We start from the raw sequence: 16210 nt of genomic DNA, 5'->3' as shown, positions 1-16210 counted from the left end.
GGTTCAACATCTCCACTCCAAAACATTCTCCCACAGTCATTTGTGAGCTAATATTCCATTTCAGGATGATAATATATTCTATTTTAGGATGATCATAATACAAAATAATGAAGTTATTACGTGTTTACGAAAGATTCAAAAACTACCGTCGGCGGTGATTGCATCGGAATTTACTATTCAATACTATTTTCTGATGCAATCACTGGTGACGGTACGATTTTTTTTTGTAAATACCTAATAATGTCATTATTTTGTATTATGATTATCCTAAAATAGAATATTAGCTCACAAGTGACTGTGCCTTGTAATATTCAGATGGTTTGTCCACAATAATGGTCGAATAATATTCTACAAAAAGGACACTGACGTCATCGTCGTACCGGGACATCAGTCATCGTCATTGTCGTACTGTGGTATCACACGTGACTATCCATGATAAAGATTAGTTTGTAAAACTATTAACTAAATCTATATTAAGATTTTTTTGGTACATCGTAGATTATAACTAGGAAAACAAACGTTTTGTTCAAGTTCTTTTTCCGGATAATTGGGAATCGTGAACTTTTTCATTTCTATAAACAACAAATTAAACTGGTGGTTGTGTGAAACTTGTAAGATACGCCGTATGGGGGCGCCCTAGTGCAAGGAAAAACCTCGGACTGACATCTTCAGATCTTACACTGAGTGTGTAGTATGACTGCATCGCATGTTCACTGGATAGGTATTGCACTTGGATTAGAAATTGTACCTGAAATTACACGTAAACTATGTTCATGTCTTCAAAAAACGCGAATTGAGACGGGTTTTTCCCATTTGCATTATATAGACATTATCTGACTATTGCATGCATTTATTTAATATATAATCAGCATAATGTTCCAAACACAATTTGTTGACAGTTAGTAAAACATCGACATTTCATGACTCTTCCAAATAAAATAAGAATTTTTATGTAACACTAAATGCACAGTACTGAACGCATAACTGAACTGTCGTAAACTGTTCCTACACCTACGCTACCCCGCGTACGTACGTAAGCTCATTTTTGCGTAACGGTTGCTTCTGCGAAAAAAATATGCTCTCGATTGGCTTGCAAGATTTTTATGACTAGAAATTAACGAACAGGAGAAAAATATTCCACAGAATAGTATTACGAGTAGTTCAGAGCGTATGGCACATTTCCTAAACATTCAACGATAAGTAATTTCAATTGAAATAACATGCATTTAATTCTCGAACAAATCTTTTGAAATGCAAAGGTACTATTATAATCATGGTCTTTTGTGTATCCTGAATAATATAAATTAATTAAAATGTATGTGTTGGCTGGTGTTAATTGAATTGTACATATTTATAAGCACCGTGAAAAATTAACACAACTATTTCGTGATCGGTTGCACACGACATTGTTAACTGCAGTGGCAAGCGAGAAGGTCTTGTCAGGTGAGTATGTATTATAGACATATCTGCCTGTTTTTATAACTTTGGAACTTTCGACGGTTTGTATATTTATATTTGATAAGCATGGATTATCAGCAACATAAAATGTGTGTGTGTGTGTGTGTGTGTGTGTGTGTGTGTGTGTGTGTGTGTGTGTGTGTAGGCGCGTGCGTATGTATATTAATATTTGGTGTCGCTAGTTCTATGCATATCACAAACGATCCGATATATAGCGAAGATCAGCGAACGATCACACAACTGAGCAAAACACTCAAGTCATTCTAGCACCGAGACACAATCAACCAGAAAAAGCTAAAACAAATTGAAATGTATAAAGTTCACTTTACTTCCCAGATCGAGATGTTAACTTCTCTCAATCAAATTCCTCTGGAACCAGTCCCAATCTTGAAACAATTCGTTCACCTCTGGCCTTTATCATCTCAATTGAAAAAAAGAAAAGAAATGCGTTTACTTTAAGAAAAGCGCCTTCTATATAATTAGATACAAGTAAAACTTGAAATCGTCTGGCATTTTAAGATAAATGTGAACTCAAAAGAATTCCAAACCACGTGCCATATACTTTCATTAATCTCCTTAAAGTTACTGTGACAACGCAGGGAGATTAATTTTCCTCTCACCTGATCACAATATCTCAACGCCCAGTTTTCTCGTCAAACAACTATTTCTCTAGTAGCTGAATAATTTTTTAGAAGTATTTTTTTTGCTAATATTAAAAAGTCGAATATAATCTATATATAAGGAAATAGAAGTAGCTATTTGATTATGTAGTATATTTAAGCAATAAACCACCCCCTGGGGATGGTATACCAAGAGGTTTTGACCAGTGAACGAAATATATGCACGAGCGATAGCGAGTGCATATATTGAGTTCACTGGTCAAAACCGAGTGGTATACCTTCCCCAGGGGGTGGTTTATCGCTATTATATTATACCAGTATATTGAAAATATCGGAAACAAGATAAGAACTAACGTTTTCTCGTTTCACATGCGCCTCTGTGTCTAATTTGCATAACAATAACGCTGCTTTTCAAGACAGCTGATCTTGGCCTCAATGTGAACGTCGTGCAGCGACTGGATTTATTTTATCTGCTCGTCGTTTCTAGGGATAATCTGTACATTGATCGGCTCATTAAAAGTGCACAGTGATGAATAAACAACCTGTTTGACTCAAGGAATAAACTTGAAGTGGTTTATTAAATACATCGTGCTTCGATCGTTCCCGGCCGAATTCGCGACTCGGTGAAGTGAGACGATAGGCATGGCGGCAGGTTGATATTTACAATGTATTTATATTACTGGAAGTTACGTCAGTAGATTTTCGGGTTTGAGGATTTCCCTCTCGGATTGATGACTGATACTTTAGGACAGGATCCCAGACAAATTTCTATTTAGATTAATGGTAAGTCGGCCAGTGTAACCTCTTTCACTTGCTTCATTTTTATGACAGGACAGGACAGCTCACCAATGTTTCCACTCCAGCCGCGCCGAGGCTGGGACCGCGACCGATCTCGTGCATGCCTAGCGCCTTGACCTTAGTACATGTAGTAGGCAATGATTTGAACAAATACGCGATGACTGGGTTGCTTTCGAAATTTCCTTCATAATTTCTCATAAAATATTGTCCCATTGAGAGAAAATCCTCCTCTGACAATTCGAAGAGTTCACTATCAGTATCACGGCGGACTACAAGTTGTAGTACAACTCAATGCTCGTAGACGAACAAAATTTGGACGCGTGCCAGCAGTGCATTATCGTACCAGCAGTGCATTATCACTTGTTTTAGACGCGCTAGCTCGATGTCTAGACCAATCAGATCCCTCGATTTCCACCATCAATATACTGGTATAATATAATCCACATTATATTATACCAGTATATTGATGGTGGAAATCGAGGGATCTGATTGGTCTAGACATCGAACTAGCGCGTCTAAAACGAGTGATAATGCACTGCTGGTACGATAATGCACTGCTGGCACGCGTCCAAATTTTGTTCGTCTACGAGCGTTGAGTTGTAGTCCGCCGTGATACTGATAGTGAACTCTTCGAATTGTCAGAGGAGGATTTTCTCTCAATGAGACAATATTTTATGAGATATTATTGAAGGAAATTTCGAAAGCAACCAAGTCATCGCGTATTTGTTCAAATCATCGCCTACTACATGTACTAAGGTCAAGGCATGCACGAAATCGGTCCCACCTCGGCGCGGCGCGGCCAGTTGGAGTGGAAACATTGGTGAGCTGTCCTGTCCTTTCCGATAAAAATGAAGCAAGTGAAAGAACTTACACTGGCCGACTTACCATTAATCTAAATAGAAATTTTTCTGGGATCCTGTCCTAGAGTATCAGTCATCAATCCGAGAGGGAAATCCTCAAACCCGAAAATCTACTGACGTAACTTCCAGTAATATAAATACATTGTAAATATCAACCTGTCTATCACTTCACCGAGTCGCGAATTCGGCCGGGAACGATCGAAGCATGCTGTATTCAATAAACCACTTCAAGTTTATACCTTGAGTCAAACAGGTTGTTTATTCATCACTGTGCACTTTTAATGAGCCGATCAATGTACAGATTATCCCTAGAAACGATTCGCAGGTAAAATAAATCCAGTCGCTGCACGACGTTCACGTTGAGGCCAAGATCAGCTGTCTTGAAAGCAGCGTTATTGTTATGCAAATTAGCCACAGGGGCGCATATGAAACGAGAAAACGTTAGTTCTTATCTTGTTTCCGATATTTTCAATATACTGGTATAATATAATAGCGATAAACCACCCCCTGGGGAAGGTATACCACTCGGTTTTGACCAGTGAACTCAATATATGCACTCGCTATCGCTCGTGCATATATTTCGTTCACTGTTCAAAACCTCTTATCGATGGATCATTTTATTGATGGCACGAGTATATTGTTTTAGTGATTTCTAAATGACTGTCAGATTCTCAAGCTGGAGACTGCACCCAATATTTTGCCATCCGGTGATAGATTAGATGAACAAGTTGTCCATCAGTACCTTTCAATCAACTTATTTCCCTCGTAATGAAACTGGTATCGATACCATCAAAACAAATTTTAATTGGCCGATGTGATTGTTACTGAGTCGTTATTCTACGTAAACCTCAAAAAAGTCAAAAAATGTATGGATTGAGTTGTCATTTTAGCAGTAAAACAAACCTGCTGCCATTACATTAAGCGCTACTAGCTTGAGCCTTTTCTGATGTACCCAGATGATGTACATGTAGTAGTAGTAGTAGTTGTAGTAGTAGTAGTAGTAGTAGTAGTGGTGGTGGTGGTGGTGGTGGTGGTGGTGGTGGTGGTGGTGGTGGTAGTAGTAGTAGTAGTAATAGTAGTGGTGGTGGTGGTGGTGGTGGTGGTGGTGGTGGTGGTGGTGGTGGTAGTAGTAGTAGTAGTAGTAGTAGTAGTAGTAGTAGTAGTAGTAGTAGTAGTAGTAGTTTGAAAGTCAAAGTATCTGGTTATTATTTATTGGTAAATCGACGTTTTGGTGAGAGAATTTGGGAAATTAATTTATAATAGTTACTTGTTAGATACCTGTGGTAAAACTTTGTCTTTAAAAAAAATTATTTCAATCGTAACGTGTGTATTTGTCCGTAATAATGTTTTGTTCCCTTTTTCTTTGTTTATTTGAAGTTGCTAGAAATTGTACAAAAATACTGAAACATCAGATTTAACCAAAAGAGGGAGCAAGAGGGAGGGGGAGGGAGAAATTGCACGGGTAGTACTAGTGATTATAAAACTAGGATGAAATTGTCAGTACTATTTCACAGGTTGTTTCAAATATATTTCATGACGTCACATTGATTAAATTACGGATCTTGCAGTCTAGAATAAATTTTCGAGTTTATAGGAGGTTGCATTGTAGTTCGATTTTTGATTACTCACTAATGTAAAATCAAAATATGTATGACTCAAGTAGGCAATGATAACGTATGACTATACATTGGAAATGAATTTGTTATACAGCTCTGCTACTAAAATATCAAAATTAGCAACATGGTTGCGGACGCCATTTTTCGACAGCTTTGCGACAAAAAAAGTAATTAGGGTAGCCAACGCGTTTTCTGAAATTCCTTCGCTTCAGCCTTAGGCTAACAGATGTTTTATCGTAGCTGAATAAACAAAAATTCTATAACACTCAATGTAACAATAATTGCCAATTAGACGGAATCAAACTTTTACCGAAATCATATTAGTTCCGATCGTAAGGCTAAGTTCCTGTTGCTGAAAAAAGCATGATTGTAAACAATAATTTCCTTCAATAATAATAACTTTCATTAAAATAAATAAGAGCAGTATAAAGTCATTTCGGGATTTGAGAACAGTTCATGCATTTTTTTTTCAAAGGTTAATTTTGTTATTTCTAATTTCCGCCGACATCTGTTTCTCTATCAATATGTCTTAATTAAAATTATAATAACGAGGTTTACAAAGTATTTACAGTTTTGTGCTTACCACGCACGACTACTACACCGGCACTCACTTGTCAGGGGGCGGGGGGTTGGGGTTCTGTTATATTATTCACATGAAGTGAATGTTATTAAGGCGAAAATGTTCGGCCAGTCGTTATGAACAGACAAGTGACGAGCGCCTCCTCCTTTTAACAAGACTTGTGTTCTACTATGCGCTCATGAATATATATAAAAGTGAATATAAGTATGTATGTATATGTATGTATGTATGTATGTATGTGTACGTATGATGTGTACGTACGTACTATATTTCTCTGTCCAATATTCTTTTAATTATGATTTCCTTTAGTTGCAGCCATGTCATCGATAGCACCTTACTTATTACCATTGTTGATTTGGGCTGTACTATACACGAACGCAGCATTCCCTTTCAAGCAGGTATGTGCCTTTATTTGAACCGTAATTCGTCAGCCCGTCTGCCATTTTGTGATGAATGATATTTGTCTGTCTGTCTGTCTGTCTGTCTGTCTGTCTGTCTGTCTGTCTGTCTGTCTGTCTGTCTGTCTGTCTGTCTGTCTGTCTGCCTGCCTGCCTGCCTGTCTGTCTGTCTGTCTGTCTGTCTGTCTGTCTGTCTGCCTCAGTATGTGTGTGTGTGTGTGTGTGTGTGTACATGTTTGAGAGTATGCATCAAACAATGTAATGATAATATGATATGTGATATATGCTTTTTAACTGTCATAGTCTTACCACTTGTATATGCATTGTCATATAGCATATAACGTATATAATGGTAATATCTCCCCAATCTGTAATTGTGATAGATGAAGGTGAACAAAGGTGTGGAAAATTGAAGATTAATTTAATACAAAAAATAAATAACACTCTTTACTCATTATGTTGTATTTTTATTTTCGACCAGGATGACATTCTGAAACGAGTTCATTTGAGAGAAAACTCAAGAAACCATCCTACTTTCAAAGTCAACACTCAGGTGTGTATTTATTTCTCATTCTTTTCGAGGCCAAAATTCGAGATATATTGGATATTACTGGTTGGCCCAAAATCTCCGTACTACATGTCTAATTATTGGTATTTAAACAATTTCCAGTGAATATATATTGTAGTTATCTAATCTGGAAAATGATACTCCAGTTACAATTGGTACAGTTTTAACATGGTGACAGATTCAAAACCGAGCTTTCTCTCAAGTTTTAAACTTGCCACTACACGGCCTACAGATAATATTGACCACTAATTATCAAATGCAATGGTTGTTTAGAAGTTGACTAATGTTGAGTGAATATATCTTGGTTATGAAAGAAATATCCCCATTGCTGCTAGTGTAGATTTAAATCGACAATGAGCCATTTTGTATCTTGGCAGATCTCGAGAAATATGCAAATATACCTAACAACGTTTGCCAAGTAGGTAGCTTTCGGGGTGGCCATTTTGTTTACATGAAAGTCAACGCCTTCATCTGAAAAAATACTGCCTTTTGTGACCATATCATCTAGAATGAGAACAATGGTGTTGCTAAACGTTTGATACTCCAACTTGACCATCCTTACGTGGTTGCTATGCACTCAATGGGATCTCGTGGGATCACGTGAGATCTGCCGCGAGACGGAAAATGGCTTATTAAAGTTAGAGGAAAACGATGAACCATTGGTTTCCTCTCATATACTAAATTTCAGTGATAAATAATAATTTTCGCCCTGATACACACTTGTGGTGTCGTCATATTACCATCATGTATGTTAAACATAGTATTTGTTTATCGTCTGGTCGTAGAGGGCGTCGAGTATTTATATTCATAGTGTCATGAGAAACATGGCAATTAAAAAGGCTTCCCCTAATACAATCATATTTTACGTACGTATACTCGACAGAATGACGTATTACTTGAAAGGATGGAAGACCCACTCTCGGCATTTAGACATGGTGCCATTGAACGACGACAGAGTGGTGAGTTTATACTTGTAGAGTAACTTTATTCTAATACTATGAGGTTGATAGCTAGGTTGTGCTCCCCCGGGTTTGTGTTTGAGGTATAGGTGAAGTCATTTGTACATTAACTTGCTGTAGTTGGTGCGTTCGTGCGAGTTGCTGTATTAAACTGACTGTGAATATTATGCAGGGTTAGAATATATCTTAATTTAATAGACAACTTGGCAATATAAATCAAGAAAAGTCTCTCACATCCTCGGTTTAAAAAATAATTAGGATCACCATGCACATTTTTGAAAATAATATTAAACCATAGTATTCAATTTAACTTTTGTTTCAAATACAACTTGAAAATTTTACCTGAAATTTTCGACTGCACACTTCAGTCTTTGTCAACAGATTGACCCACTATTCAGTACACGTGACCTTATGGGCATGTGAGCCTAATAAGGGGTCATAGGTGCCTGGAAGTTTATATCGCCCTCCGTCTCTGTTCAATGATGGTTTAAGAGCCCGGATGTAGATAGCTTCCTTCACTCCCCGTTCAAAATGTTTAGTTTCAGTATATTTTATATTTGATTATATATTCAGCCAAACCAAAATGGCCGCCGAATACCGTGAAAATAAATTATTTTTGATTTCCTTGAAAAACAAGGTAGTGACCTCAAATTTTCATTATGATTATTTTAGCGTTATTCATTATCACGAACAAGCTTTCCAGTGGCAAGTCTTATGTAAATTAAGATATTTTTTGATTTTCAAACAAATTGGTCGCTGAGGGATAATAATTCTCTAAACGAGACAGAAACTTAGTTACTCTACATTAAAGAGATATCCTTGTCAAACTTCACTTTTGTTTAACTCCACCGGCTACCAAAAAAGCACGTGCGGAAAAAAAATGAATATTGGACTCAGAATGTTGCTCTCAGACTAGTAAGATAGTATGCAAACAATACTAGGTGGATACAGCAGACCTGTCACTTACTTTCTCAAATCAATAAAGTCTTCTCATCTTCATAATGGTATAATTTTAGGTCAGTGGGGTGAATGGAGTGACTGGTCACCCTGCAAACCATCGACCGTGTATTATGACGAAAGCTTTCACTGTACTATTGAGTACGAGATTCCAACTCAGCGTGAAAGACGGCGAGAATGTGACGCACCTTCTTGTGATGGCGACGACATTGAAATCGAATTTTGTACCGACACATTTACTTGTTCCGAGTCAAGTAAGTAAACGTATTAGAAACTAATTGAAAATAGTTATTTTGTTAACCAAGCTTTGGGAACACTTTTGGCAGGGAAACGAATTCTACTAAAGGTGTACCACCTTTTGCAGCAAACTGAAATATTCACACAACAATAAAACATCAAACAAAATATCAACATAATCTCTTTGTTTATTGTTTTTTTTGTCCATATTTTAAATTTTTTTTTGCTTCATTGTCGTTTCAAACAGATTACTGCATTATAGATGGCATGGACTATGGACATGTATCATACATTTTTGATGGCAACTGCAATATAGCGTGAGTTAGTCACCGATATATAATCATTTAATTCGTACATTCAGGTAAAATTCATGTTATCTTAAATTAGATGGATGATAAATGGGTATTTATTTAGATAGTATTATACGTTTTTCTAATTGAAAAAAGACCACATCTTGAAACAACTCAAATCCAGTCCGTATTTATAACCCACTGATAGCAAAAACACGACAACATTGTGTAAAAATTGATTCATGATTTGTGATAAAATCGGTTAAACAAAAGTAAAGCCCCTTTTAACCAATAGTAAACCAACTTTAAATATATGCATGGTGATTTTTCAATATATGGAAAAGCTACAGGCGTACATAGTACAGACTGGCCGTGAGTCACACTGACGTGGTGATTAGCGGTGTTTACCCAGTTTATTTACAGTCACTGCCTTGCGTACAATCTTTGTACACATTTTCCAATTATTGATTTACAGACACACGCTTGGTGTATGTCGTTTAGCATGGTTTCCTTCAAATATAAAAGAATAGTAGTTATTTTGTTCAATCCGAAGACAAAAGGCACCTATTTTCATACACATGGTCACTTTTACTATCGTGGCAACCACTCCTACATAGTTAACATTGAATATGTACTCACCGAAATGTGTTCTATATTTCTTTGTTTTGAGACTGATATCATGACACAGGACAGAAAGGTATATAGTAGCATCTATCTACACTACACCTTCTTACCACGTTATGTATACCGTAGTATCATAGTTTGTCTGCAACCTTCCTTTCATTTTCACTTTCAGATATTGCATATTAGGCGGTGTGTTTGAAGAGTCAAACATTTGTGGTATGTAGAGAATTAAATACGTTTAATGTGCTACGTTTAACCACAGTGTCTGTATTTATGTAATCAACATTGCAAGAAGAATAGACATGGGATTATGTCGAGATGTTGTACTTCTGTCGCGGTTTCGATTTCATACACAGACAAATATTTCATACTAAGGAAATGAGACTTAGGATACTGCTGCGAATAAATGCTCCAAGTGTATGCGAACCATTAATATGATATTTTATTTCTTTTTGCTTTTTAGAAGGCACTACTTGTCCCGTTGGGTTACCACATGAGACTATCCCAGAGGGCACTATGTTGTGTGGTTCACCCCTTGTTCTTACAGCGTATGCTTTTTTGGACAACATTATCGTTGAGCAATGCCCCATTGGATATACTTGTAATTATGCTTTAGGTGAATACACCTTCGGTGTTTGCTGTCCAGGTGAGTACCATATCACATGGCACCCCTTTTATGTCGAAAACCACACAGTGGCACGTTATTCTTGTGCAGATTTTCTTAGCGTTCCTTTCTGAAAATAGAAATCCTTTTACTTATGTTAACACATCAATTTTTAAAACTTGCTATGATTTTTAAAAGGAAACCAACTCGTAACATAAACACATGCATAATCACTCCACAAAAGGAAACATTTAATCGAAGTATAATTGAAGGCACATAATACAGTGCTAAGTTCAGAACCCTTTTGAAAAAGATTTTGAAGGTTCAAGCAGTTTATGTGCTGAACCTTTATTGGGAATTATTTGTTGATGTCATCATACAGTTCAGTAAGCTTCAAACTTTCGTGCAAGACAGGATAGTTATACTACACTGAAACTAAACATGCAGATTAGAAACTCATCATAAATAACGGGACTTACGACCAAAATATGTGTACTATCAAATGCATTTTTTATATTTCTCGTGTCTATTCATTATTCTCTATATATAGGGAGACAAAGACAAAATATTTATAGCCTAACTTTCTGAGCATTCCAAAAGGGTGCTGATCCTGGAAATCGTCCATAATTAATGAAACATATGATATGCTACAATCGAAGACAGTTTATTAGCTGAAACAACATCGTCTGACTCAACGAAAATATTACTAGCATGGCCTCATTTCATCGTCTAGTTGGGCGAAATCTTACTAGCTCGGCTACATTTTATCGTCTGGCACAACAAATTTCTTACCATTGATGTTACATTTTCTTTATATGAGTTATCATTAGGTGATCCACACCCGTAAATTATCACAATGTATTAATTATAGTTGCATTATCAAGAGGCAAACTACATAATGTACCAATGTTAGTCAAAAGTGTGTCTGGTCAGATGATAAAAAGTAGCAATTTTAGTACAAATTTGTCAGGTCAAAGTGAAAATACTTGATAACGACTGACTGATTTGTCATTCATGATTATCAAAAACTACTTTCACTAACGTACAGTGAATTCTAGCACACGTTTTGAGAGGTCACCACTTGGTTTATTAGTTGAAAATATTTGGTGATGACTGACTGATTTTTGGTTCATGATTCACAAAACTACTTTCACTAACGTACAGTGCATTGTCTCATCCACAGCCTGTGAATTTAACTGTGTTAATTCTGATGAGTGTATTCCAAACGCTATGATCTGTGATAGCATCAGTCAATGTGGAGACGGAAGTGACGAATTAAACTGCGGTAAGGATAACATTTAGTTAAATACACACATAGTAATTGAACCAGGTTAAAGGTCCAAGCTATTGAAGTTGGATCATAGAAAAAAACCCGTCACCTTATTTGAACCCTTTGTTCTGTATGATTTTAGGTCAGTGGGGCGAATGGAGTGACTGGTCATCGTGTACACCGATCTCTGTATACTACTATGACAATTTTACTTGTATCAGTAATGAGCTCGTGGTTGAAACTGCGAAGATAAGATATCGAGAATGTGACATATCTCCTTGTGAGGGAGATGGAGATGAATACCTAATATGTGATGACACATTTACTTGTTCTGAGTCTAGTAAGTAAACAACAACCGGTGACAGGCAAACATTTACAAGCTGGACTAGTTATAAACAGGAAAGTAAACAACTGAATTGGATTAACAACACTCGGTAGAGCATAATGGAAGTAAAAAATGAAACGATGAAATGTGATACAAGTCTAATTCCAAAATACTGTACCACGTGCTATTAATCCCAATTAATTCGTTTACTTTTCCTGTTTGTAACAAGTTCCGTTTGTAAATGTGTGTTTGTCACTGGTTGTAATTAGAAGCAAACCTGGCTGTTAACCACATTTTTAAATTTTGTAACAACATTGGCAGAGAAACGAATTAAGCTTACAGTGAAGGTGTATTTTTTTCAACGAAGCAGCAACAACATGAAATATTCGCACAACAATCAAATGTAATCTTCAGAGCAAATAACAAAATTGCACATCAACAATTGACAGCATTGCATTTACGTAAACTGTTCGTTCTATTTCTACATGTTTTTACATTAATTGTTTCATTATCATTTCAAATAGATTACTGCAATATAAATGACGTTGAATATGGACATGTATCATACATTCTCGACGGCAACTGTAATGTAGGGTGAGTGAGTCAGAAAATCATTTATGTCGTTTATTCGGGTATTACGATTCAGGTAAGAACTCCTTCATCTGCAACATTCACCGCAACATGGTCTTTATGTCTTGTGTAGACAACATACTGCCATCTTAACAGGAAGCCCAAATCATACACTGGCGTATATCAACACTCCAGCCTCTATGCTAACTCGTAATCTATACCGTACTATCATGATTTTTCTGTAATCTTACTTTTTTACTTTTTTAACTTTCAGATTTTGCATATTAGGTGGTTTGATTGAGCAACACAATATTTGTGGTATGTAAAGAATTAAATACTAGATTAAAACACAGTGTCTGTATTTATGTCACCAACGAGGCTTAGAAATCAAGGTCTGCTGGTGTTTGAATTATTGGCAACTGTATCTATATGATATGCGAAAGTATGTTGAGAACCACATATTTGTCTGTCAGTGTTTGAGTAGCTAAGCTAGATAACATGTTTTAGCAATTTCTTTTACCTAATCACATTTAAAAGTGATAAGCATATATTGCTATGATCTTACAGTGTAGTAGAAACACGCCTTTGCTGATATGATACACATGAACGTAGTGATTTTTAATGTCTTCAAATATTTAATTTCCTACTGATATAAGCAACTACTTCTTCTACATCCCAAGTGTGTGTGGCATCTCTGTAAGTGTTTATTTCGCATGTGAAGTTCACTGAATGAGAATAATTTGATTGTATTATGCCATAAATGCATATGTTATGGAATGTATCGCATGCATGTATTAATCGTAATAAATTTAATGCTCATTTTTTTCTGTAGAAGAATTTATTGTTAAAGGTCACGATGATTATCTAACCATTGATATAATATGTTATTTGTTTTTTAGAAGGCACTACTTGTCCCGTTGGGTTACCATATGAGACTGTCCCAGAGGGCTCTATGTTGTGTGGTTCACACCTTGTTCTTACAGCGCTTGCCTTTTTGGATAACATTATCGTTGAGCAATGCCCCATTGGATATACTTGTAATTATCCTTTTGATGACGACATTATTGGCGTTTGCTGTACGGGTACGTATTCACTTTATGACGTAAATTGAACATTCGTTTGTTATTCTTGTCACGATGGAGTATTTCTTTCCCTAAAGGCCATCCTTTAGTGAAACGGACTTAACAGTTTGCCAAAGATGAAAGATAAATTCGTAGTGGTGAGGAAAGCGTGTTGATTGAAGATTTATCGAAATGTGAACTTAAGAGCAAATTTCTTGGCAAGATTATTGCTCTTCCCTGGTCCGACATTTCTAAACAGCGTTCTCTCAATTTTGAGATAATAGATTGAAAAAAACAACACGAATTAGGTTGTAGGGTATCGATAGATATAGCAAATCAAGTGAATACCAATTTAAGATATTACACAACATGCTATATATCAATCAAGAACTGCATACTCTCAATCCAGTGATCCCTGTAGAAATTGTCAACATTCTCCAGGGGCCATATGTGAAGATATCACATTACAATAGAAAGATCACGTGGGATCTCTTTAGCACCTTCAAAATTTGCATGATTATGGGTGATCCAGAGGAACGTGTCATTTTAAATTTTTATCTCGTAAGAATGAATGACAAAGCTGGACGCCCATGTCAGAAAGTAGTCCTCAGTTACTGACTCTGTAAACTGATTTTATTTTGGTATTTTAATAACCAACAGATTCTTTGTCTGTTTGTATTCTGTGTATGTCTGTTTCATTTGTTGTATTACCTTCCGTATTTACCTTTGTATATAAAGCTGTATTGGTGAGGAAAGCTTGTCGATGTTATTACATATTTGTTTAAAACTGGCTATATATTTTTCTTTCTTTTCGTGAACACATCATACCTACACCCACACTCTGTCATCAGTAATACCATGTATCGATGGTACTTGCGACGATCCCAATTCCTACTGTGGTGAGGCTGATGGTACCTATGGATGTCATTGCAATGATGGATACAGACAGAAGGGAGACATCTGCTTAGAAGGTATTACAATTAACCATGATTTTTTTTAAAAAGGAAAGACAATTTATTATGTAAAGACAAGCATGATCACACATAAATTATTATTGAGAACGATGTGTTGATGTCTTCACATTATTCATCAAAGTTCAAAGTTTCGTGCAAGAAGGGATAGATATACTGCACTGACACTGAACGTGCAGGTTAGCAACTTATCATAAATAACGGGACTTGCATCCCAATATGTGTACTATCAAATATATATATATTTTTATATTTCTCGTATATGGTCATCCATAGGGAGACTAAGACAACCTTTTTTTAAAATGTCAATTCTTTCTAAACTATTCCACAGGGGTGATGCTCTTAGAAATCGTCCTTAATTGAATGCAACATGTATACTACAATCAAATCCCGGTTTACCTGAAACAGACCTTCGTTTGACTCGACGACAATGTTACTATTATTGCAGATATCTTTTATGTCATTCACACCTTTAAAAGATTACATGGTTATTTTCGTGTCAGACTTTAAAGTGTAACAATGTTAGTAGGATTGATGAACACGATAAAAACTATTGATGTTATTAGATATTTTACGAGCCAGACAACATAAACTAGCAATGTAAGTAGGAGATTTTGTTTAGCCGAACAGCGCTCTGTTTCAATTCTGTCTGAGAATTCGGGTTACTAGCTTGCTTCGTTTGCAGACTTCTGTATTACCAACAGATAATTCTAGTACAGTTTTGACAGGTCAACTCTTGGTGTACAAAGTGGAGATATTCGGTGACGACTGCGTAATGTTTGATTCATGATTATGAAAACTACTTTCACTAACGTACAGTGCATTGTCTCATCCGCAGCTTGTGACTTTAACTGTATTGATACTGATGAGTGTTTTTCATACGACATGATCTGTGATGGCATCAGTCAATGTGGAGACGGAAGTGACGAAAACAACTGTGGTAAGGATATTAATCTTTAATCAAATACACACATAGTAATTGAAGCAGGTTTGTGGTTTGGATCAAAGGAGAATAAAATAGCCTGTTTATACCTTTGTTCTGTATAATTTTAGGTCAGTGGGGAGAATGGGGTGACTGGTCACCCTGTACACCCATAGTTGAATATATCGATGAAAATCTCGATTGCATCGTCAATGAGGTTGACACTTGGCAGGAAAGATGGCGAGATTGCATTGACTCCGAAATCCCTTGCTATGGAAGTGACTACGAACGAACTAAATGTGACGAACCACTTATTTGCGTAGGTAAGTAAACTATGATATCAGAATGAAAGACTGGTTGATAGCTAGCAAAGACGCTTTCGCGAAAACTATGTACGAATATCAAGGGCAAGCCTGCTGTTAGAAACAACAATGGTAGCAATCATATCAAACTGATCTAAATATTACAAAGTAAGCGATACATAGCAGAAAACAACAAAACCTAGCATCTACATTTTTCCTA

At 36.3% G+C, this 16210-nt stretch overlaps 1 protein-coding gene across 1 annotated transcript; it reads left to right on the top strand.

Annotated features, from left to right (window-relative positions):
• Positions 1 to 1393: 1393 nt before the first annotated feature.
• Positions 1394 to 16019, top strand: LOC144435384 (uncharacterized). The gene is made up of 14 exons (XM_078123979.1): positions 1394 to 1443; positions 6242 to 6330; positions 6812 to 6883; positions 7782 to 7857; positions 8874 to 9068; positions 9299 to 9368; positions 10138 to 10181; positions 10429 to 10611; positions 11753 to 11854; positions 11982 to 12179; positions 13634 to 13816; positions 14647 to 14766; positions 15605 to 15706; positions 15820 to 16019. The coding sequence occupies exons 2-14, from the start codon at positions 6250 to 6252 to the stop codon at positions 16017 to 16019; spliced, it is 1626 nt and encodes a 541-aa protein (XP_077980105.1). The 5' UTR covers positions 1394 to 1443; positions 6242 to 6249.
• The last annotated feature ends 191 nt before the right edge of the window (positions 16020 to 16210 follow it).

The sequence above is a fragment of the Glandiceps talaboti genome, chromosome 5, assembly GCF_964340395.1.
Source record: "Glandiceps talaboti chromosome 5, keGlaTala1.1, whole genome shotgun sequence".
Lineage (NCBI taxonomy): Eukaryota > Metazoa > Hemichordata > Enteropneusta > Spengelidae > Glandiceps > Glandiceps talaboti.
This window is presented reverse-complemented; position numbering and strand designations above follow the sequence as displayed.

Coding starts and splice junctions, on each gene's coding strand:
- LOC144435384 (XM_078123979.1), top strand. CDS start 6,250: ATGTCATCGATAGCACCTTACTTATTACCATTGTTGATTTGGGCTGTA. Junction 9,069..9,298: donor ATTTACTTGTTCCGAGTCAA/GTAAGTAAACGT, acceptor CGTTTCAAACAG/ATTACTGCATTATAGATGGC. Junction 11,855..11,981: donor AAGTGACGAATTAAACTGCG/GTAAGGATAACA, acceptor GTATGATTTTAG/GTCAGTGGGGCGAATGGAGT.